Source organism: Uloborus diversus, chromosome 2, assembly GCF_026930045.1.
Source record: "Uloborus diversus isolate 005 chromosome 2, Udiv.v.3.1, whole genome shotgun sequence".
In the NCBI taxonomy this organism is placed as follows: Eukaryota; Metazoa; Arthropoda; class Arachnida; order Araneae; family Uloboridae; genus Uloborus; species Uloborus diversus.
This window is the reverse complement of record NC_072732.1, coordinates 129191068-129215695: the sequence shown is the minus strand read 5'-3', so window position 1 is coordinate 129215695 and position 24628 is coordinate 129191068. Positions and strand designations below refer to the sequence as shown.

The following is a 24628-nucleotide window of genomic DNA, read 5'->3' as shown; positions in this document are numbered from 1 at the left end:
CACGAATAAATAATTTGTTGACTATAAATAGAAAACGCATTTCTGGAAATAAATTACATCAAAATTAAATTTCAATTTGGACTCATCCATTCTTTTAAAGAGGTTTTTGCTTTTGCTTGTTCCAACTTAATAACATTTATATATGTGGAAACACAGATCTCATTTTTTTTTCATCCATTTATTGAAGTTTCTGTTATACGTAGCCAGATTCATGGGTGCCCCATCACGAAGGGGAGAGAGATATGGCTCAGAGTGTTTTCAAGAAAGACTTCCTTTTGTTACTTGGTGTTTCAAAGCATTTGAGGGGGATAGGCACCCCATCACCCCATATTTGTAATGAATTTACTGAATAAAAATATATTACCTAATTGGTCTTTTTACTTCTACTTTTAAAGCCAAAAGCTAAGCCGACAGTACCGAACCGTAACAAACTGAATGATTTTTGACTAACTCTTAATAAATCAAAATGATAATTCTTGTTTTAAAATGCACATTATTTTGTGAAGAAAAATATTATATCTAAATGCATTACTTTGCTTGTAATTTAAATGTAGGATGTATATTTTTTAGTCTTTTTTTTTCGAATTTAAGGGGAGTCCCGAGGTGCCCCTCATTTTGTGGCGCCCGGGGCGATTGCCCCTGCTCGCCCCTCTCTTCGGACGGCCCTGTTTGAGAGTATGGAATGCAATAATTGGTAAAATGTTTTCCAGAAAAACCAAGATTCAGCCTTAATGAACTAATTTATTCAAAATACTCTACTAAGATAAATAAATTCATTTATAATCATTAATTTCAACAAATTAAGGGGGATAAAAGTCAGTTTTTATTTGGAGTAAAAAATTTTGGTCGCCTCTCTTACACAAGTGTATGAGAAAAAACGCTTTATCAAAAAAACATTGTTCAGCATGAAAAAATTACCTGTAAGTACATAAACAGTGTTAGAAATAAAAATTTAAATCTAGATGACAATATGGCATCTAGTTTAGAGTAATTCCATATCAGAATTCAATAAAAATTGGCATGGAGAACACAATGACAAGATAAGGAATCCTGCCGATTTTTAGATTTGTTTCAAATTGTTCAAAATATAAGAATGTGAAAAACTCAAAATGAGCAAATATATAACAAATGTTTGAAATTTCTTTCCAAATTAATATTAGAGTGAAAATTCAAAAACCATTGTAAAGCAAATGAATAGCGTTCTTTTCTTATGTTACGAAGGCCATTCACCATGACTTTTGACCTTGAATATCTCAATACAGTGCACCAAAAATTAAACTAGCACAACAATGGCAAGGCACTGAAAAAAAGACAGAAACGTTTACATATTTTCTGCAGATTTTTATGTTATTTCTGTTACATATTTTTGGGCTGCATTATTCATAAAATATGCAAAGACATATTGGCATTTTTCTTAAAATATAGGTTAGAATGTGACAGCAATTTCATTTAATAAACACTATTCTTTTATTAGGAAGAATGTGTAATGAGTTTTTAAAGATTTGGTTTTTCTTTTTTCAGATAATACAAGTTATAGTCATGAGCAATGGCGTAGCTAGGGAGGGGCGGAGGGGGCGGTCCGCCCCGGGTCGCAATTTCACACTTTTGATGCGAAAAAATTTAACGCGTTTCCCCAATTAGTAAATCATGTTTTTTTTTTTTTTTTGGAGTCAAAAAAAAGGTCTTTTAAGTCTAAGGTTGTGGTAAGACTTTGACAACAAAATTACTCAAATATAAAACACGTGTTGGTTTTGTGGACATCTCAGGATTATATTGTTTGTTTTTTTCTCTTCCTGCGTCTGAAGCTACAGACTGAGGGCAGTGTCACATTTTTTGGGAAGAGCAATCGGAAGAGCCTTATTATCCCATAACGTCACCAAACAGCTCAAAAGTGCAGTTTTAAGAAACATTTCCGAAGGATATCTCCCAACCCACCCCTTAACATCTAATCTTTTAGCCTAATATTGAGTTTTTAAAATTTCAATACCAACAAATTCCTGAGGGTGGTCGAGCCCTGATCCTTCCTTTAACGTGGTGATAGTCTAATATTTGTATTAAGGACATCAACTTCGAATTTTAAAATCCCCCTTGCATCCAATGTCCACAAAAATAGCTTAACGTTGGGTTTTTGAAACGGAAATTTCAGAAAAATTCTAAGGTAGGGATCCCAAATGTGCACGAACCTAACGTCATCACAGTTGGCTCCAAATTTTGTTTTGAGAAATTTATGAGGGAAGACCGCAAAGTCTTCTTTTCTCAGGGATGAAGAGCTTAAAATAAGCAACTGTTTCAAAAGAAATTTCGGGTGGGAAATCCCCCTCCGAAATCTCTCTCATGACGTTGTCCGTCAAACAACGGCCAAAGTTGCGTTTTTAGGACGTCATTTTCAAAACATTTCGTAGGAAGACAGGAAAACCATCTGACTTCTCAACATTTTTGGAAATAGTCAGAAATTTATGCCGTGAAAGATAGCTTACAATTCCTTTTTTGAAACTTCAGCATCGGAAAATTTCTTGAGAGCTCGCGTACGTTCCCCATTCTTCTTAACGTCGTCAAAGATAAACTAAAATTGATTTCAAATTTGAAAATATTTCGGGATTAAAATCCAGTCTTTGTTGGAGTAAGGGGAGACCCTTACACCACTAGATACAGCCTACATTTACGTGCTTTTCAGTTTAGTTGAAAAGCTTTCCGGACAGCGCCGCTGAACTTTCCCCAATGTCTTCACTTATCCAAAGATAGCCAAAAATTGCTTTTTTTAAGACTTCAATTTCGGAAAATTTCCTTGTGAACTCCCAATCTCCCTAACGTCACCAAAGAAAGTACAAAACTGATTTTTTAAAAAAATCTGGAGGGGGCTCAAAGCCTCTTTTCTATAAACAGTTACCAAAAATTGCTTAAATTAACAATTTTGACTTTTAGAGTTTTTCGGAAGAGTTCTGAATTCCTTTTTTTTTCTTCTGCAAGAAAAATAAGGAAAAAAATTTTTTTTTCTTTTATAAAATCTTTTAAAAACACTTGACTCTTTAATGTATGAACTATTTCCCATCAAAAGGGCGGCAAATTGAGGAACCGTCCCGGGCGGCAGAAAGCTTAGTTACGCCACTGGTCATGAGCCTTTTTCATTGCTCCAATAAAAATAATTCTTTTTCTTAAAATAATTTAGATAGTTTTTCATGAGAGTTGTTAAAAAACTAACTCAATATTTTGAGTGTTGCTAGGACTAGAGATGCAAACAGGAAGAAGGAAAAAAAATGGATTTTTTTTTCTTAATGGATTAATTTCCACTTGTGAAAAATTGAAATTTTTAATATTTGTAGCACAAATTTACATTTCAATGCTTATTTTGTTTTACAAACTTTTTATATTTGGTATCTCACATACAAACCTTAACTTTGATAATGCAAGTAAGATATTTTGATTTCCCTGTATACTAAAGTACAGTAAGCTCCCAAATATCCATAGAATTGGGTACACAAGTGTTTCGGATAATAAAAATTGCAGATAAACTGCAAAAATGAGGGGAAAATAAGGCAAAATTTTTCCTAAACATCACTAAAGAACAAGTGTATGTATAACGAAGAAAGCACAAAAAATAAATAAAACAAAAACAGCCAAGTTTAAATTTATAATTTTTTGACTAAATACAGTTATTAGTATTTGCTTTTTACTGCAAAAATATTTGCTCTTGAGTTGATTGACTGGCGGATAAAACGCCCTGTGTATAATTGGAAGTTTACTGTGTTATCTGCTTTTCTTGCTGAATCCGTTATGCACACATTTACAATGTTATTAACTAGTGGAAATGTTTATGTAAAGAATTTAACATTTTCATTTAATGGGATTGTATATATGTACACATATATACTGATGCATCAATTGCGTAGTCAAGGGGGGGGGGCAGGTGTGGTCCTCAAATCTGCTGCAAGAATCATGTAGTCTCTAAAGAAAGCCGTATTCATTAACTTCACAATGTGTTTTGAATTTTCACTTTACTTTTCTTTTTCATGCACATTTTGAGTTCTCACAAGCTTTTGCTTTGAACAATTTTCAAAATAGAAATTTAAAAATTGGCAGGATTACTTACCTTGTCAAATGCACCTTTTGTACAACTATATTGAAATTGGAATTGAGGTCAAAAACTCTTTTTTATTGATCTGATACGGAATTGCTATGAATCAAATCTAAATGTGTCAGAAAATTCAAAAAAAAAAAATTATTGAATAAAAAGAATACTTATTGTTGATAGCATGTGTAAAAAGATTCGAAAATTTGAAAGGGAAAACACTTTAAAAAGAAAAAATAAATGCATTTAAAATTACTTTTGAATTTATCCAATGAGTCAATTAGACACGAGTCAGAAAAGAAAAGCTTCAATGTGATGCGAAACTTTGCGTCTAATTTCGCGCCTAGAGTTAGAAATCTAAGGGTAGAATTCTAATTTTTGATCCCAAAATGACTTATTAACTTTTATTTCTAACAATGTACATACAAATACTTAAAAGCAAAAAAAGATTATAAAGAGGACAAAAAGTTCACAACAATTGAAGTTGAGAACATTGGGGTCATTTCATGTCAAGTGTCCTAGAATCGGACAAGGTCCCCCCACTCGACTCTCTCAAATTTTCATGTAATTTTTATTGGATATACATATAAAACTTACATAAAGTTATGCTAAATTTCAGTTCCATAAGTCATATGGTTCTGCCAGTATCCAGTTTTAAAAAGGCCTCTTTTTTTCACATCACGAATGAAATGACAAAATCCCCAAGTTTGTGTTTTCATTGCTCGCAACATCTTACAATACTTATATTTGGTGATCCTGATCAATTTTTGGGGTAAAAGAGCCTAGTAGTATAGCAAAAACTCTATGCATGGTAGATTTTTCACGATATGCTGCCAAAGTACGCTTAAGATTGCATTTTTACAAATTAAAAGCATACATCATCGGATTGCATCTGATGAGAGAATACAGTAAAATCCCTCTAATGCGGACACTAATGGGACAAATTTTTTTGTCCGCAATAGAGATGTCCGCAGGACAGGGGTTTAATAATGTTATTTGCATTGGAACTGGGGAATTAAAAATTGTCCGTATAAGAGGGGTGTCCGTTAGGAAGGGTTTTACTGTAGTTTTCTGAATCTAATTTTTTCCTCGTTTGTAACCTGTTACATCTGAAAGGTATGGAAGTGGCATCTTGATAGTTCAAATAATTGCTGAAACATCCAAGTCTTAAATCCAGCCGAAACAATTTTTCGCCAATTTTGTCTCAATTTCAAAGGGCAATTTCTCAAATGGGTCACCTTTAATTTGGCTTTTTATGAACTAAAAAACGTGTGTTCCATTTTTGAGACACACCCTGATAAAATAGGAAACTGTAGTTCAAAAACATGTGCGTCAGTCCGTGTGAACTCAATGAAAAATATTAGACAACACAAATTCATGTTAAACAATTCTAGTAAAATTTAGAGGATCTACTGTACCTAGGCTTTGACAGGAAAAAAACTGTTTCAGATATTTTTGAAACACTAGTTTTTGAGTGAGCGCCCCTCCAAAAGCTAGAGAAATAGTAAAAAGTGAAGTTCCAGTACTTAAATATTTTTTTCTCAACTAATATGAGAGCTATAATTTTTCACAAGGTGTTATTTTAAAGCTCTTAAAATAAGATCTGAAACAATATGTTACTTTGAAAGGTTATGTGAAAATAATAATTCAAGGTCACAAAACATATTTGATATTTAAAAAAAACACATACGGTGTATTCAGTGGAGCAGTCGGGGGGAGGTTTTGGAGTCAAAATCCTTCCTAGAACACTTGGTTTTAGTACATATTTACAACTTTAATGTGGTAGTTTAAATATATATGAAAGTAGTTACGACCAAAACCCCCATTCCGCAGGAAATTTCTGGCTGCGCAACTGGATGTAGATGTGGTAAATGATTTCAGAATGGGATTGCAAAAAGGTTTTTACTCTAAAAAGTAATGAAGCTTTCAGATTCAGCATAATATTGTAATTTTTCCGCTATGGGTTTGAAAAACTATAAATAAAAATTAGAAATTCATTCTTTCCATTATTCCTTTTCTAAGTTCAAGGCAGTAAAAATATACAATATATAGTAAGATAACATAAATATTGGGTTGTTCGGAAAGTAATTTCGTTTTTTCCCGTCAGAGGACTTAATTACGTTTTTTCGAAACCAACTTCACACTTAAGCCGCATAACCATTATATGTCTTGAGAGCTGATGTTGCAAGGCTTGTGTGTGAAAAAGTTCTATTAATTCTACGCAGTAGTTTTTGGTTGGTGCCCTTTTAAATATGGAGAGCAATAAGCAGCATTTTCGTCATATTTTACTTTTTTACTTCAGAAAAGGTAAAAATGCTGTCCAAGCGAGAAAAAAATTGACGGATGTGTATGGAGAAGGCGTGTTAACAGTACGCCAGTGCCAGAACTGGTTTGCAAAATTTCGATCCGGCAATTTTGATGTCGAAGATGCACCACGGTCTGGAAGGCCGGTCGAAGCTGACAAAGATGCGATAAAGGCATTAGTTGATGCAAATCGGCGAATAACCACACGAGAGATCGGTGAGAGATTAAATTTGTCGAATTCGACTGTTTATGGCCATTTGAAAGGCATGGGCTTAACCTCGAAGCTCAATGTGTGGGTGCCCCATGTCCTTACGGAGCGAAATTTGTGTCGTCGTGTTGACGCATGTGATTCGCTCCTCAAACGTCAAGAAAATGATCCATTTTTGAAGCGGATTATTACTGGGGACGAAAAATGGGTTGTATACAACAATGTTAAATGCAAGAGGTCATGGAGCAGAAAAGATGAACCGGCTCAAAGCGTTTCAAAAGCCAACATTCACCAAAAAAAGGTGATGCTCTCCATTTGGTGGGATGTCAAAGGAATCTTTTTTTTTTTTTTTTTTTGAGCTTTTGCCGGACAATACAATGATTAATTCAGAAGTCTATTGTCATCAGCTGGACAAATTGAATGATTCACTTAAAGAGAAGAGGCCCGAATTAATCAACAGGAAGGGCGTAGTGTTCCACCAGATAATGCGAGACCTCACACAAGTTTGGTCACTCGCCAAAAACTTTTACAGCTTGAATGGGACGTACTGCAACATCCACCATATTCTCCAGATCTGGTGCCTTTCGACTACTATTTGTTCCGGTCCCTGCAAAATTTTTTGGATGGCAAAACCTTTACCTCAAATGAAGATGTTAAAAACCACCTGAACTAGTTTTTTGCCAGCAAGGACCAAAACTTTTATGAGAGGGGAATTATGTTACTGCCAGAAAGATGGAAAAAGGTGTTGGACCAGAATGGCCAATATATAATTTAATAAAATATTTATTCATTATACGAAAACTGTCTTTCATGTTCCCCCCCCAAAAAAAAGGAAATGACTTTCCGAACAACCCAATAGTTGGTATAAATGTATTGGTCAGAACTCTAGTCCTTTATAAAATCAATACAGTGACGGGATTACACTCTCTGTATAAAAATAGTTTCCGTTTTCCTAATCTTACACCATTAATCAAAATATTCTGGTCAAAACAAAAATGAATTTTTTGCAAGCAATGTGGAAAAAAATTGTGTTACGTCTACTGTCTAAGGGACTGTGAGAAGAGTTTCAGCTAGAGCTTATTTTTAAATGACCTACATTGTCCACGTTATGATTTCACAACATTGGTTTGATAAGGCAAATGAACAAATTAGGTTAACACCTTTTCAGCACAGTACAACTGTACAGTAAACACGAGAACATGCTTTGAAACACAGGAAAATGACATTAAGAACTATGACAGATGCTCATAGACTGCACTCTTTTATTCCACTGAACTAAAATAAGGGGCAAGTGAAAGCACTAATTGTGGAGCAGAGAGCATGACCATTTTCAAGGGTGATTTTGAATTCTCAAAATTAGTTGGATTCTTGATCTTTGCGGCTATGTTTGAAAATGGTGGTAGGGGTAGGTTTTAGACATGAACTGAGGAAAAACAAGCCATGAAGGAAACCTTTTTTTCATTCACATGGAACTTTATGTTCCTTCTAACACCTGAGCTTTTCTTAATGCAACTGTAAATAATGTTAATTTCAAAAGTAGACCCCAGGACAAAAAACTCTCAAAGAAACCACTCAAAAAAAAAAAAAAAAAAGAACTTAACTTACCATATGGTTTTTAGAGTATTTTGCACTCTGCATTTTTTTGTAAATATCTTCAAAAGATACCAATGACCACTTAACTTCAGTAAGTTAAATGGTAAGACAGTAAAAATCCATTTTTTTCCATTATGAGCCAATTATAATTCCAGACAATTTTTATCCATCTACGGTAGTGAAGGCAGTTACCGCTAATTACATTTTCAATTAAATGGCAGGAAAAATTGCAATACCTAAAAATATCTGTAGATCTGTATCTCAAAGTTTTATAATTACTTTTTGGAAATAACCCTTTATAATCTTATTCTGAAGTTTTATACCGCATATGAACAAATTTATTGGTTTTTTTTCTTCTGAAAATATCTAACAATGCTTTTTATGACCTTAAAATATTAGTGTTGCATAACCTTGCGTAGTGACAGACCATTTCAAATCTTATTTCAAGAGCTTTAAAATAATACCTAGTGAAAAATTGAAGCTCTCACACCAGCTGAAATAAAAATTATTCTTTTTTAAGTACCAGAAATCAACTTTTTACCATTTCTCGAGCTTTTGGAAGAGCGCTTACTCACAAACTAGTTGTCAAAAATATCTAAAACAGTTTGTTTTCCTGTCAAAGCCCAGGCGCAGTAGATCCTGTAATTTTTATTAGAATTGTTTGACATGAATTCGTAATGTCTAATAGTTTTCATTGATTTTTCTCACGGACTGTTTGTGTGTAGTTCCTACAGTTTCCTATTTTATCAGGTGTGGAAACTTGGATAATTCAGCATTAATTAGAGCTATCAATATGCCACTTGCATACCTTTCAGACATAACAGATGGTTACATACGAGAGAAAAATTAGATTCAGAAAACTATTCTCTCAGCAGAGACAAGCCAGTGATGTATCGTTGGAATTTGTAAAAATGTGGTTTTAAGCCTATTTTGGCAGCAAATCGAGAAAAATCTACCAAGCATAGAGCTTTTGCTATATTACTAGGCTCTTCTACTCCAAAAGTTGATCAGGATCACCAAATATATGTATTGTAACCATCTTATGTCGCGAGCAATGAACACACAAACTTAGTGATTTTGTTATTTCAGTCGCGATGCGAAAAAAAGAGGCCTTTACAAAACTTTGGATATTGGCAGAATCATACGACTTATGGAGTAGAGGTGTAGACTGGTATTTTTCTTTGGTAGCCAGTGGCTACCAACACCAAAAACTTTGGTAGCCACTTCAAATTTTTGGTAGCCAAACATACACCCACATATATATATATATATATATACAGAAAAGCACCGTTTATACATTTCTCTTTGGTACGTTTTTTGAATTCGTGCCTGCAGAATCCAATACATTTTAATGGATACCTATTGTACGTTTTTCCCCTTATTTACACTTTTTTTCATACAGTCCCTTCAAAAACGCATAAACTCTGCTTCACTGTGCATATATTTTATATATCTATGTATTAAAAATCTTAGCACAATAAAAATCAGTACCAGTGAAGATTGGTAAATATTTTCCTTCTCTCATTGAAGAAATCTGAGAATGATTTGGATTGAAATAGGATGGAGGAACACATTAAGTTAAAAATCTAATATTTGTTTGACCTACTGGTTTCACTTTTCATGGAATCCCCCTAGCCAACATATTTGAAATTTAAATTTGCAGGACCAAATTTCAAAACCACATAATAAAAACAAACTAGAAAAATATTTGTAGTTTGCGAACAAATGGTTATTTTAAAAGTCTGAATTAGAATTGAACTAATAATAAAGTAGCTATCCACTACTCGAGAAATCTACCTATCAACATACCACATTTAGTATCGTTTATAGAAATAATACATTTCAAATTCAACAGCAAAAAAAAAATGTTTAGATTTAATATTTTAGGATAAAATTAAATTGATTAAAATAAAGCCTGTAAAAATAAATATAAGAACAGGATTTAGTACTTTTTAGTTATTAAAATATAACTTTCAATTATCAAAACTTCTGAAGTATTTAAAAAATGCAAAAAGATTAGTAAAACTGGTGTGCAATGTCGGCACGTTTCCCGAAAATAATTGCATTTATTATTTATTAAAATAAAACTTAAAATAAGCCGACAACTTCCGACTACCAAAAAAATTAAAATATGTTGGTACAAGATGCAAAAGGAAATCTAAAGTACAAGAGGCAATTATCCTCAAAGTGCGATTCCAAAGTTAGCATGGCTCCAAAAATAAGTTCTTTTATTAAAATGGAACATGAAACAAGCTAATCTAAGGTAGCACACATCAAAATAACTTTTGCTTATCAAAAATATGAAGACAATTGTACAAGATGCAAAAAGATTGAAAATTCAACCACGAGGTGCAGCTCCCCGCGAAGTGTGGTTACAAAGGAAGCATGGCTTCAAAAATAAATTCTTTTATAAAAATAGAACATGAAACAACTAATATAAGGTTGCATTTGTCTAAATAACTTTCGTCTGTCAAAAATATTAATATATGTATAAGATGCAAAAGGATTTAAAACTCAACCACGTGGTTATAGTTATCCGCGAAGTAAGATTACAAAGAAAGCACGATTCCAAAAATAAATCAAGTTTTTAAAATAAACATAAAAATAAGCTTTATTTAAGGCAGCCTGTGCCAAAATAACTTCCGATTATCAAAAATATTAAAATCTGTACAAGATCCAAAGGGATTGAAAACTCAACCACGAGGTGCAATCCCCGCAAAGTACGATTACAAAGGAAGCGTGGCTTCAAAAATTAATTCTTTTATTAAAATGGAACATAGACCAAGCTACTCTAAGGTAGTATACGTCAAAATAACTTTCATTTGTCAAAAATATTAAGAAATGAACAAGATGCAAAACTATTGAAAACTCAACCACGAGGTGCAGTTCCCCGCGAAGTACGATTACAAAGGAAGCATGGATCCAAAAATAAATCCATTCATTAAAATCAAACACGAAATAAGCTAATTAAATTTAGCCTGCGCAAAATAACTCCCGATTTTAAAAAATACTTTTAATATTTACAAGGTGTAAAAGGATTGAAATCTAAATCACGAAGTGCAATTTTTCGCACGAAGTACGATTTCTAATTTAATATGGCTCTGTAAATAAAAAGTCATGAATATTAAACATTAAATAAGCTAATTTAACACTGCATCTGTCAAAATATTTTCAGATTGAAAAAAAAAATATTATATTAAAATATTCGCAAGATGTAAAAGGAACAAGGGAAGCAGATTTTCGCGAAGCAAGTCGTGAAAAGTTTCATGACACCGGTGTAAGTCGGCCACTTTAAAGTTATTTGGTACTTCTAAAAATTGATTTTTAAATCGATAGCGTATACCAGCAGAAAAATAATGTATTTGGTGCCATGTTTAGTTTGTCACACACGTTACAGTAATCTTTCCAAAAAAAAAAATTCTGTAACAATGAAAAATGAACTGACTTGATGCTGGTTGTCCTCGTTTTGAAGAACTGAAAAAGTCTTGGAAGATGTATCCAATTTTATTCTCTTTGAGCTACCTCTACTCGTCATTTTCAACCTTTTAAAAAGTCATCAGAATTAGCTACGCCGCCATATTTATGTTTCCCCTCCTCAGGCCCTGCAGATGCTGCAGTGTTGACCTTGATTGGGTTCGGGGATCATGTCTGCTGGACCGCAAGGGGGGGGGTTCAGTTTTCACCCCCCTCCCCGAACAATGCTCTAAGCCCCGAACGCAGTGTAGGTGTAGCAAACGGGAAGTGGTCAACAAATCAGCGAGGGGAGGGGCAACATTTCAACTTTTCTTGAAGGTCAGTAAGTGACGTCGCGTCTAGACGAGCGACTACCACAGCATGAAAAACTGGATCCGAAAGCACAGTGCAATCGATAACTTCAACTTGGGGGGGGGGGGGATTTTTTCCCCCTTTGGTCACCCGGTGGCGATCGGCGCTGAAATCTTTGGTAGCCATTGAAAATTTTTGGTCGCCAATTGGCGAGTGGCGACCGCTAATCTGCACCTCTATTATGGAGCTGTAATTTGGCATAGCTTCACCTTTAAGTCTTATATGTACATCCAATAAAAATTTCATGAAAATTGGAGAGGGTTGAGTGGGGACCCCCAGGTCACTTGACATGGAATGATTTCAAGACAAAGATAAAAATGTTCAAGTAATAAGATTTTAAATTTTAATCAACAAAAAGTAATTGGCTAAACATTAATACCTCATCAGCATCATCTGGGATGATGTATTCAGGCCTAGGTGGTAGAACAGCTTCAATTTGAGGAACTAGGCGAGGATCAATTGTTTCAGGGAAATTAACAATGAATTGCACAATAAGTCTGCCTTTTTCAAAAGGATTCTTGTACTGCGGCATTCCTTCATTTAAGATACACTTCACAGCTTGGTCCTTTACAACTTCCCCTGAAGATTAAGAGTTTTAAAACAATGATTTCAAATTTCTGAAGGTGAACATAAGTACTTTAGTACAGTTAGCTTACACCAGTGACCACTAAAAAGATTGTAAAATGTTTCTGCAACTAACATAGCTGCCAAAAAAACCTTACAATTTGTCATACATAACAACAGAAAAGGAAACAACTTCTTCATAGCATTTTAAAAGGCATTTTTCATTAAAAAGAAATTTCAAATTTATTTTACATTTATTACGTTGTGCTACAAGAAACCAAATTTTACCGAGTGTCATCAAAAAAATTGTTAATTTCAAATTCCAATTAAAATGCTGTTCATAATTTATGGGGTTAAGAAAGCTTTGTTCTCATAAATTTTGGCAATTAAATTTCAACCTAAATTTCCATTTTACTTACCTGCCACTCAATGTTGACTGATTTAGTAATATAAAAGGAGATGTGCTTTTGGAATAGCTAAATATACTTTATTGGAGCAGCAAACACAAAAGAAAAAAAAAAGCAATATTTCAAGTAGCAACAAAGTGAGAAAAATCTAGTGGTTTTTGAGACAACATATATACAAAAAAAACGTAAATGTATCCATTAAAATAAAAACTTTTAAACTATTCATATGCATAATTTTATGGGAGTGAATGAGTGTCCTTGGTTGTGTGAATTAGCAATGCCTAACGCAAGACACTAAATGACAATAACTTACGAGCTGCTAACCTTTATCTCAAGTGATTATTTTTTTCTAGCTATCCCTTCGCAGTTCAAATTTCATATCTCTGATTCGTGCGTTTTTTTTTTTTTTTTTGTTCAAATCATGAGTGGAGAGAAAATGTCTCATGCAGCATTTTCAAGGGTTTGGTGATTTGCATAGAAAATCTGAACAACAGCTGAGGCATTTTGTTTCTGTTTCAACTGGAATAGAACAAAATTATAGAAACATAAAAACCGACTTGATATAATGTTAATTTCACTATAAAGAAACAAATTTCATAAGTAAGAAGTGATATTTTGAGCAGTATTTAGTGATTTATTTTTTGCGCAAGCATCAAAGTGCCGAAATTCAAATAATATTTAATAAACAGATCAGATCCACATCCGCATGTAAGCTGATCCCCCAAATTTAACTTTAAAAAATGTCAGGTTGTACATAGAAATATAAGTTATTTTCATTTGAGATTTTCTCTTTCAATTAAATAATTTGTGAAAGGTCCGTTTTGGTTGATCGAAACTTTGTCAAGGGTCCGTTAACGGACCCAAATTACCTCTAATTGGACCCCTAAATATGTTCCATTCCTTTTTTATTGTGTATTCTTAACTTTTTAATTTAGAACAGAACTACAGCTGCAACAAATTTTTTATTTGGTCCCTTTGACCTTGCTATAAACCGGCAGAACTGTATAATATAAAAAATACTATATACCTGGTATGCATGTAACGACAAGTATTCTATCATCAAGAGTCTTGATTGCTTTTTGGAAACCACACAAAGATTCAGTCAATGTTAATTCCATTCTCATAATTAAATCACTGCCGCTCCTTTTGAAGACATCATGTTCTTTTTCATCAAGCACAATAACTATATCACCAGGTTCTAAACCAGGCTCTTGATCACCTTCACCAGTAAATGTGATCTTATGACCATCTTCCATGCCTGCAAAGAAAACTTTACATAAGTACACATTAATCAATAACACACAGCAACTTGATTTTAACAGAGTATTCTAGTCTAGAAATTCAAAAAAAACGAAAATTTTTTTTCTCTTCATATTTTCAAAGTTTAGACCTTTAAGAATAAGCCTCTGAGAAGATTTATGAAAATTTGAATCATTTTCGGAGTTATAGGTAATTATGTTGTTAAGATAAAGAAAAAGCCAGCAAACGAGATCAACAGAGTGACAAACGCTCTGAGGTAAGAGTCAGCACTAGTCGTCAAAAAAAAAAAAACAATTTGCAATTTAAAAAACAAAACCCAGGTGCAAACTACAGTGGCTAAAGGTAATTTTGTACAAAATTTAAGGTTTTAGGTGCTATGGGGTCCCCTGGACGCAGGTCCGCAAGACCTCCTCTCAGAATTTCTTTGACCTTACTTTTTTTAAAATATAAACAGCTAAATCAATGCCTTTTTTCAAAAATTTAACTTTGATAAACCCTTTTACTTTGATTTTGTTTGATACTTCGATCCCTCAACAAAAAACTTTATTTTAGCAATTAATAGCCAAAAAGGAATAAATGGTGCCATTTGATGTTACAAAACAACTGACCTTTATCGATATGGACTTCAATGATCTTTTTTTCACGAACAACTTTTTTGCCATGGCAGTTTTTGCACCTATCTTTGGGATTGATATATTCTCCTTGACCAGAACATGAAGAACACACTGATTGAATTCTTTGAACCATTCCAGGACCAAGTTGCTGCACATGAGTCTGCATTCCACTACCATTGCATTTTGAACATTTTTCCAGAGCTCCCTTTTTTCCACCTCGTCCTAGAAAAATTGCAAATAATTTTGAAATGTAATTATTAAATTTTTAAACTCTATTAAAGCATTATTATATAATCCTATATACAGTCAACCAAGAACATAGTGGCACTAACAGATTCAAATGCTCATTGCTGCAAGAACTAGAGCATGAAAATCAAGATGAAGAACTGCTAAAAGTATTTATTTTGAAAGCCAAATGAAAAATTACAAATTACCATGTGAATATTTGTTTATATTTTTGCATTTTTTCAATTATAAATTATTAATAATTAATTAAATGAAGTTGAAATTTTTATTTATTTTTTAATAACTTTACAATAAATTTTATGTTGTGAAAAAAAAGGGTAAAAAATTTAAATAAAAATAACTTTTCAGAAACCTAAGTTAAAATAATTTAATTTAATTATTTGTAGGATACGAAAAGATCGAAATCCCAAACATGCCATCCAATTTTTGACAAAACATGTGTTTTGTTTTTCTTTATCTGAGGCAGTTAGAAGCAAAGGGATGTAAGTGGTTTTTTTTAAGTTTTGATAGTTCAGACCCTTAGTAGGCTTTCATTGAATTCTTTATACCAATACTACTAGTATCATTTCTTGCCCCAAAACAGAGGAAGTTCCATTTGTGCTGGTACCTTCAAATTTTTAATTTTAAAGCTTGCATCCCTTTGCTTCTCACTGCTTCATATGTTCTACAAAGTACAAATTATGAAAATTTATATTGAAGTACTAGAGATAATTTTTGTGATTTTTTTTAAATTTTTTCACATTGCATTAATCATTTTTTTCTGGAATTACTCGAACACTCCAAAGTATTTTCTTACTAGAAGGAACCAGATTTTAATCTGCAAATATAAGGAAAATTTTAATGGATGTGAACTAATAAAAATACTAATAGAAAATCTGAGGTTTTTTTTCCCCTTTATAGCAGGGTTGGCTTTCTGCCGGCAGAAACTAGTTTTTGCCATGCCAGTGGCAGAAACTGGTTATAACCGGTTAAAACCGGCAGAAACTGGCAAAAACTAAAAATCGTCTTAAAAAACTAAAGTAATTGCTAAATGATATTTGTTTAGGTAAACAAAAAATTTAACTTCATTTCAAAAATAAAAAATAAAATGTTATGCTAGTGCCTTTGATTTAGTTCAGAAAGGGAACTTTTTAATTGCTGATGCTCGTAATATTTGGATTAATCTAACAAAGGACGAAAATCCTATGGGTTCTTAGGATAGAGGAGTGGCATACAAAATTAAACTGGCATTACTGTTTGTAATTTGCTCACAAATAAGCTTCATCTAAATTGCTTGTGATTGAAATTATCATGTGCTTCCAGAAGAAAGTGTCATTTTACTTGCCAATATTAATCTAGATTTTGTACCTAATATTACAGCTTTGCAAAACAAATTGGCTCCACTTCTCGAAACTCATTTTTCCCAGTTGAATTTTTACCACTACATACACACATAGTTACACATAGTTTACCACATACTTACTACATGATGGACCAGTTTAAAAAATATATATACAATTTGAAAGTTTTATGAATATTGCTTGTTTTTTGATGCATTGCCTGCTAGCTCTTTTGTTGCAAGAATATTCTAAAGTTTCTCATTCGTGCATATTAAATTGAGAAACTATTTAGATTTTTAGAACCACCTTTTCCATGAAGCAACTGAAGGGTCCAAACAATGTAAAATTTGATTCTGAATTGTGATAATATTGTAAATTAAACTTTGCTTTGGTTAACAATTTATCATTTTTTCCATGCATTTTCTACTGTCTATCAATAGTTTTTTTTTTTTTTTTTTTTTGTCGTTTTGAGAGTTTTTGCCAGTTTCTGCCGAAAATGTGGCAGAAAGTGGTTTTTGCCATTCCGGTTTTAATCGGTTTCTACCAGTGGTTTTAACCACCCTGGCAGAAACTTGCCAGCCCTGCTTTATAGTAACAAATAAAGTGAAATTAGCTGCTGTTTAATTCTTCTAAAAAATTTTTGGGTTTAAAACTACAATTTTGGCATATAAATTGCAAATTCAACCTTTGAATCAAGATGTACTTTAAATTTTAAAACCTGAGATCATGAATCTATTTATCTATGAATCTATGTAAGTAAGTCCGTCTAACGTCTTCCAATTAATGATCAAACCAGGTATTGATTAGGAAGTTTTCATTTTTTACGACTTCAATTAGCAGAAATATTAATCAAAACCACAAATCTAAAATTTTTGTACCATCAGCTATTGGCAGCATGCTAATTTCAATCCTCGGATCTTCTTTCTCAAGGCTGCCTCTTGCCTCTGCAAAACTATGGTCACTCTTTTTCTGCTAAAGGCAGAAGCATTTTCTTCTTTGAATGGCTCGAGTTAATGGTTACGAGGAAAATGGCAGATTGGCATTAGAATGATTCTATAGATTGGTTGCGCTGAAAACTAATGTAGTGTTCATTAATTAATGTACTGCCGCATGCGACAATAAGGGGCAAAGACCCCAAAGGCAGCGTACAACCTACCACAAGTGGCTAGTAGGATAATGAAAATTGTCATAATCTGGGAAAGAAATTATTGACCACTGTAAGTTAAAAGGAAAGTCATGACCTTTTTTAGCAACCAAGCAGAACAAAATAGAAAGAGATTAGAGTTATAGAGAGATGTAGAGATTTAAAAAAAAAATAGATCTTTAATTATTTCTTTCATTGTAAGTATACACATTAGAAGTTCCAGTTTTGTTAAAAAGATAGTCTTGGTATGAGTTAGAGCAAATTTTCCCTAGTTTTTTTTTTTTTTTTTTTTTTTTAAATCTAAATTTTAACTGTAAGAGACAAGTGAAAATTTATCTAATAAATCGGTAAAAAGTAGATCTCGGGAATAAATAAGAAAACACAGAAATGTGCCACATAATGGAAAATTGGCAACCATGAAAACCAGAGATTTAACCTTCCGCTTCTAGGTTGTTGATGCATTAAACATATTTTTCATTTTCCCTTTGAAACTTCTTAAAAATCTTGCATGTACAGCCGAGGGTAAAAAAATCTGCACAAGTTGGGAGAAGTGGTTGCTCAGATTTTAGGATTTCAGGCCACAAAGAAATTAACCATATCGTGAGAAATAGAAACAAGGAAAATAACAAAATGTTCATGAATTATTTCTTCGGACAATACTTGGGCTCAACAGTTACTAAGTTAAAAAAGAAAAATCAAGTTAAACAAGAAAAATAACTATCAAAATATAAAACATTTTGCTGGAGTTTTTATAAACATACTGTTATCTTAGAAGGTAAGATCCGCTTTAGTCATGTACTAACCTTCACATTTATCACAGATCACATTCTTTTGCACAGCTAATTTGCGAACAGCACCCTTATATAGTTCTTCAAGAGATACTGCCAACTGATGTACAACATTAGCACTTTTATTGTCACGCCTGCGACTCCCGCCTCCAAAAAACATATCAAATATGTCCATTGGAGAGGACATGCCATTTGGACCGCCAACTCCACCTTCTTTAATTGCTTGTTCGCCACCTTGATCATAAATTTTACGCTTTTCAGGATTTGACAAAACTTCATAAGCCTGAGATATCTGCTTGAACTGAAAGTAAAATAAAAAAATTTTAATGATACATTTTGCTTAAGAAAACAGGAAAATGGGCATTTTTTTTTAAATATGTATATTTTTTACTTTATAATGCAGAGATGATTGTGATCCTAGTTTAAAAATTCAGAGAGTTGTTTTAGTGAAATTCTAACTAACATTATTTTTGAAGATTATTGCTTTTACAAATTTAAATAATTTTTTTTACCAACTACTGAAAAATTCCATAACCAACTGCGATACAGTAGCATCCCGAAAACTCAATAAGTGGTCAATGGACAACAACATTTCTTAAATTTTCCAAATTTTTATGTTAACTTATCAAAAATGATCTCCTAAATCCAAAAATCTAGCTCTTTTTCCGCACAAAAAATTCATTTATAACTTATTAAGCATTGAAATTGCCCCAGAAGTGCCGCGAGAAGAAACAACCCCTGATTGGGCTGACGTCAACCGTGCCTCGTACACCACGCCCCTCTCCCTCACACTACGTTTTTCAATTTGAGTTGAACGCTGATGCTCCTATAAATTTTCATATTTGTTATGTATGCTTAATATATTGAATACATTTTCGATTTGCAAAGATTATTATACAATGGAAAAGGAGTCTAGAAAGCTGATATCTATAATTTAAGAAAAAACATTACAAACCAGCATTTTAGGCTGAAAATCAGATGTGAGAGCTGATTTTTTGGTATATTTTTTAAGTTCATATTTAATAAGTCATGATAATTAATATAAAGGAGAAAATCGAGGCGGATGGGCTGTAGAGTTAATAAGTTCATGGTTTGACAATGTCCTATGCATGGAACTTCAATCTTCCCTTTAAAGTATAATGTTTTAAAACTTAAATTTGAAAATTTATGGCACTGATTAACTGCAAAAAAAAAAAAAAACTTTCAATTATGCTGCTAACTTAGAAAAAAATTTGTAAGCAAATAAAGAAAAACTAAATACATTATTTGGATGCAAAAAACATATATGAGAAACAAAACTAATTGATAGAAAAAGTACATTATAACATCCGAGATGTTGTTAGATGCAAAATGTGATATTTCAATCAGTTCTAGTTCAATTTCTTTTTCAAATATTCAACTTCAAAAAAAAAAAAAAGCTACAGATGGTGGACAAAGGATGTAAGAACAAAAATTAATACAAAACTGTTTTCACTTTGAAAATGTTTTTGTAAAAAAATGCATTATGATAAATAGTAAATATTTTGGTATTCTTAATAGTCTATATTTCTAAGCTTACAGAAAATTTGTTTTATTTTTTCGATTTTAATTGTTTTATTTTTTCGTTGGCCATATTAAATTTAAAATGACATTAATAATTATAATTTTAAACAAAAACTAAAATTGAGTGAAAATATAACTTTAAGCTTAAGTAATTGTCGATATTGTAATTTTTTTAAACAATTTTAGCCCATTTTTTTCTGTTCTTAACATTAATGCAAAAAAAAAAAACTTTATAAAAATGTAATAAAGGGCCTAAAAAAGTTATTGTTGAAGTTGTGAGAACTTCGAAAAACAAGCAACTTTAGTAGAACCTAGGACATAAAAACTATTAAAATAATTTTTTATATAAATCAATGTTTAAGCGAAATTAAGGATGGAAAAGTCATATATTAGATAGCAAAAGAGTGAAGTTTTTTTTCCTTATTTATGAGCATTAAAAAAAAAGTTGATAAATCACTTTTCATAACTCTTGAAATAACTTCTATATTTGATGCATGAAATTAATTGAATTTCTGCCTACACTAATATGCTTTCAAAGCAAGATCAATTCCTTGATTATAATATGTATTATGTTTCATGTTTATGTTATGTCTTTTGTTCATCTAAAACAAATGTCTCAGGTGACCATTGACCACCTGCAGGTGTGCGACCTCTAAATTCCTGGAAAGTGTCATTCCCCTTTAATCTGTACATTCCTCGCTTCCCTAGGGTAAATGGGAGAAGTCTCGAAAATTTGAACAATAACGCAAGCAAGCGCAGGGAAAGAATAGAATATACAGTGGATATATATATTTTTTTTCTTTTAAGAACGTGGTTTGGAAACTGATAACATTAAACCATGTAATAATCACAAAAAACATTTTTGACAGATAAATAAACACAAGAAATACTTAAATTAATACCCTAACTAAACACAGAAGTACCTGAAGCACCCTACATAAAGCATACGGATATCGAAGAAAGACCTTAAGCAACCACGAAACGAGGCACATCTCTTGTCACTTCTCGGAAAGTCAAGTGGCTCCCCGTTTCAGCAGAAAACGAAACTAATCAGTTTTTAGTTGTAAATAACTTAAAATATCGCCTTGAGATGGCGAAAAAAAGTGTTTTCTGAGGTTTTTAGGTCATTCTGAGCATATTAAAAATGAAAACAAAAAATTCTGTAGTCCATTGGTAAAATTTTCCTGTTCTTGGAAACATGCACAGAACAGGTTTCCTTGCCCAGCCAGGATCAGCCGAGTTTTCTAGAATCACACGGGTGATTGAATGCCAAGTTCTCAGGGCCGTATTGTACTACTTTTTCTCTTTTTCAATAATTGTGATTCCCTCACAGCATTAAGAATTTTCCTTGAAAATTTAAATGTGAACAATTTGTGAACACATAAATTACATTATGCATGTGTGCAAATGAAAGTGCTCAAAAGATATTGCAATAATTGATTTAAATGCAATAAATGGACTATATTTGTGAACTGAAGGAAAAAAATATACAGTCGGACCTCCATATATCGAAGTAGCAAATTGCCGGAAAAAAATTCGATATATAGAAATTTCGATACATGGAAACGATCTTATTTTATCATAAAAATCTCCTAAAACATTAAAATTAAAGCTAATTTTCGTGCATGAAACCCAATTTCTAATTTATACGAGCATCGGATTAAACGAAAGTTAATAACTGAAAAATTAACAGAAATGACATTTTTGTGCCTTCAATACATCTTTATTCTTCGGCAGTTCAACTTGATTCGCAACATGAGGGGATTTTCGTTCTGACAATGTAATCGGGAGAAAAGTAAAAAATCAATCTACTTAACTTGAACGATTTTTACTGAAGCTGAAAAGACTGGGAATGATAATCAACAGACAAAAAGGATAACTTGAAACTGATTTTACAGTCTTACTGGTTACAACTAAGATTTGAAATGAACTCGAGGGAATTTCAGAACTCCAGAACGGAACAACGACCTATCTATACTCACCCCTCAACCTCAGATTCCTTATGAGTTTCGTAGCAACCTTTAGTGAACATAATGTTCTCCCCCAACCTTCATTTTTCATCAGATAAAGTCTAAAGCGGAAAAAAACTTCGAATATCTCGAAAAATAATTTCGATATATAGAGATTTTTTCGATATATAGAAACAGTTTTTCTATGCAATGAACATAGAAATTTGCTGCGAATTCGATATATAGAAAATTTCGATATGTGGAAGTTCGATATATGGAGGCTCGACTGTATTTGAGAGTTTTTACAGCCAGCTTTGTGAAGATTTTCTTCTCTTTATTATAATGCCATTTCATGATCTAAAACTACTTTACTAAAAATCTAATTTAGGAAAATGCCAATATATAAGTCCATATATTTAATCATCAATTTGTTCTTTAATTTATGATTAAAAAAATAATTTTTGCTAAAATAGTATGCAAAACTTACATGCAGAAACCATTTAAAAAATTAAGCTTCTTTTTTTTGCATCTAAATATTACAGATTTAGTAACTTTCTTATGTGTTGTAACTGAAATTAGTTGTTTTAGTAGTGTTGTGAATTTCCATTCATAACTCTACCAACTGTTACATGTCGTAATTTTTATATTATAGAATTATTCGCAATTTTTTAAAATTAGATTATTTTTAATGAACTTTTTAGAGAAAAATACAGCCAATTCGCAATAACTCGAAGTCCAATAACTCGAATATTAACTGAAACTCTAAGTTTTCATCAAGTCCCGACCCTTTTGTCTTTCAATCCATGCTAATTATTCTCAATATCTTGTAGTTAATTTCCTTTAACTCTAAGTTTTTTCAAAGATGACTCGAAATTTATTTTGAAAGAATGAAGAAAAAAAAACAAGTGTTTATGAGAGAAAAATTTACCTTCACTTGCAATTCCTGCACAACAGACCTCTAAAGCAAGAAGAGCACCTATTAAGCCGAAGTGCAATAAAGTTGTTACACATATAGAAATGAGTTAGTTTGCTTTCTTTTGTTGTACTGTATTGTTTACACTATGACATGTTGCTGGACTGCAAACTTGCTTTTAAGCTGTCAATTATACTTTTATTCAAAGGCGGACCTAAGTAATGATGCGTTCCCCTTCAGTCTTTACAGTCTTTAGTTCAAATATTTGCTGATAAGTTGCTGAGAGGCAAAGTGAGTTTTCTTTGCTATTAAAGATGTCTAACCAAGTACTCTGTCAATGATATTAAAAGAAAAAGAAACTTCTAAAGAGGCAGAATCCATGAAACCGAATTTGAAACGAATGAAGATGCGCACCTTTGCTGAAGTAGAATCAGCTCTATTCAAGTGGTTCCAGTAGTATCGAAATCAAAACCATGCTTTTGATTTTCTTTCTCTCAGTATTTTTGATTAAACTGTGCATATTGTGCTTAAAACCTTTAAGTTCCATAATTTTGTCCGTTATATGTACACATTTATTAAAATATTCGATGGTTTTTAATATTGAAATATGGAAAACTGAAGCTAGTGGTAAGTCAAAGTTTTTCGTCGATCCCTTTAGATTCAAGTTATTGTGAATTGATTGTATTATCATTCATTAATTGAAATTTATTAGTATTTATATTTATGCATTAGAAATATTGCAGTAAATACAAAATTATTTGATTACACCTCTTTAGCTTTAACATACTTTTGGACAGTTTAAGACACTTTCGGACAGTAAAACCACCTGTCCTGTTTTAAACAAGTTTTTGACAGTCTAAAACAGAACCCGGTCAAAAAAAAAAAAATGTAGATACTGTTGTTTACCTGCCCAAGAAAGAATGGATACGTACTTATTCAGGGCCGGATTTGGAAGTGTGGAGGCCCCGGGGTAACGAAGGAGTGGAGGCCTCTAATCAGGGTTCGAAAAGATCATATTTTCGAAAATATACGATACTTTGATATATATCCGAATATTTTGATGTATATATCCGATATTTTCGACCCGTGAAAGTTAAGATATTTTGTAAATATTTTATTGCGCCCTTTGCCCCGCTTGCCCACCCTTAAATCTGGCCCTGTATTTATTTATTTTACAATGGTTTCATAATGTATTTTTAGTTACAAATTGATAATTTAGTTAGGCTTATTCATTTTTTTTTTCTGTGATCACTAAACAATTATTAGTTTCGTAATATGTATAAACAAAAGAAAACATAGAAATTTAAACCCTGGCAAAATTGATTTAAAAAAATTATACCCTATCGCCTTCAGATGGATTTTTATCTGGATGGTACTTCAGTGCTAATTTTCTGTATGATTTTTTCAGTTCATCAAGAGTGCAACTTGGTTTCACTCCAAGTATATCATAATAAGTTGTTTCTTTGACCATTTTCAAATCTAAAACAGAAAACATATTACATTTTTTCATACAAACTATATAAAAAATTTTAAACATTGAGCAAAAAGACACTAAATTAAAGAATGATTTTGAAATTTTTGTTATTAATCTAAATATTTCAGAGAATGCATTTGACATTGAAGCTACGACACAGCAGAATAATATTGGTGTTAGAAATCAGCAGTTATTAAAATCATGTTTTGCAACCAAAAATTTTTAATTAGCATCTAGATTTCCAACCCTAGGAGAAAAGTTTGATGTATGAAGTTCTGGCTCACATTGAAGTTTTTCTTTCCCTACCCATGATTGGCTTGAAATATATTTACAGCAGTTATTTCAAATTAAACAAACAATTTTAGAATGCATATTTTACAAATATGAGTACTTTTCGGTTAGCCGGGCGCAA

At 32.2% G+C, this 24628-nt stretch overlaps 1 protein-coding gene across 1 annotated transcript in view; it reads right to left on the bottom strand.

The window, feature by feature from the left end:
* Nucleotides 1-24628, bottom strand: part of LOC129217332 (dnaJ homolog subfamily A member 1-like) — a 47445-nt gene that overhangs the window by 4920 nt on the left and 17897 nt on the right. The window contains exons 2-6 of the mRNA XM_054851614.1: nt 24082-24221; nt 18354-18639; nt 14836-15063; nt 13995-14225; nt 12376-12575 (exon numbers count right to left, since the gene is read on the bottom strand). Of these exons, the coding sequence (XP_054707589.1) occupies nt 12376-12575; nt 13995-14225; nt 14836-15063; nt 18354-18639; nt 24082-24213 (1077 nt within the window). The 5' untranslated portion in view covers nt 24214-24221. The remainder of the gene's footprint in view (nt 1-12375; nt 12576-13994; nt 14226-14835; nt 15064-18353; nt 18640-24081; nt 24222-24628) is intronic.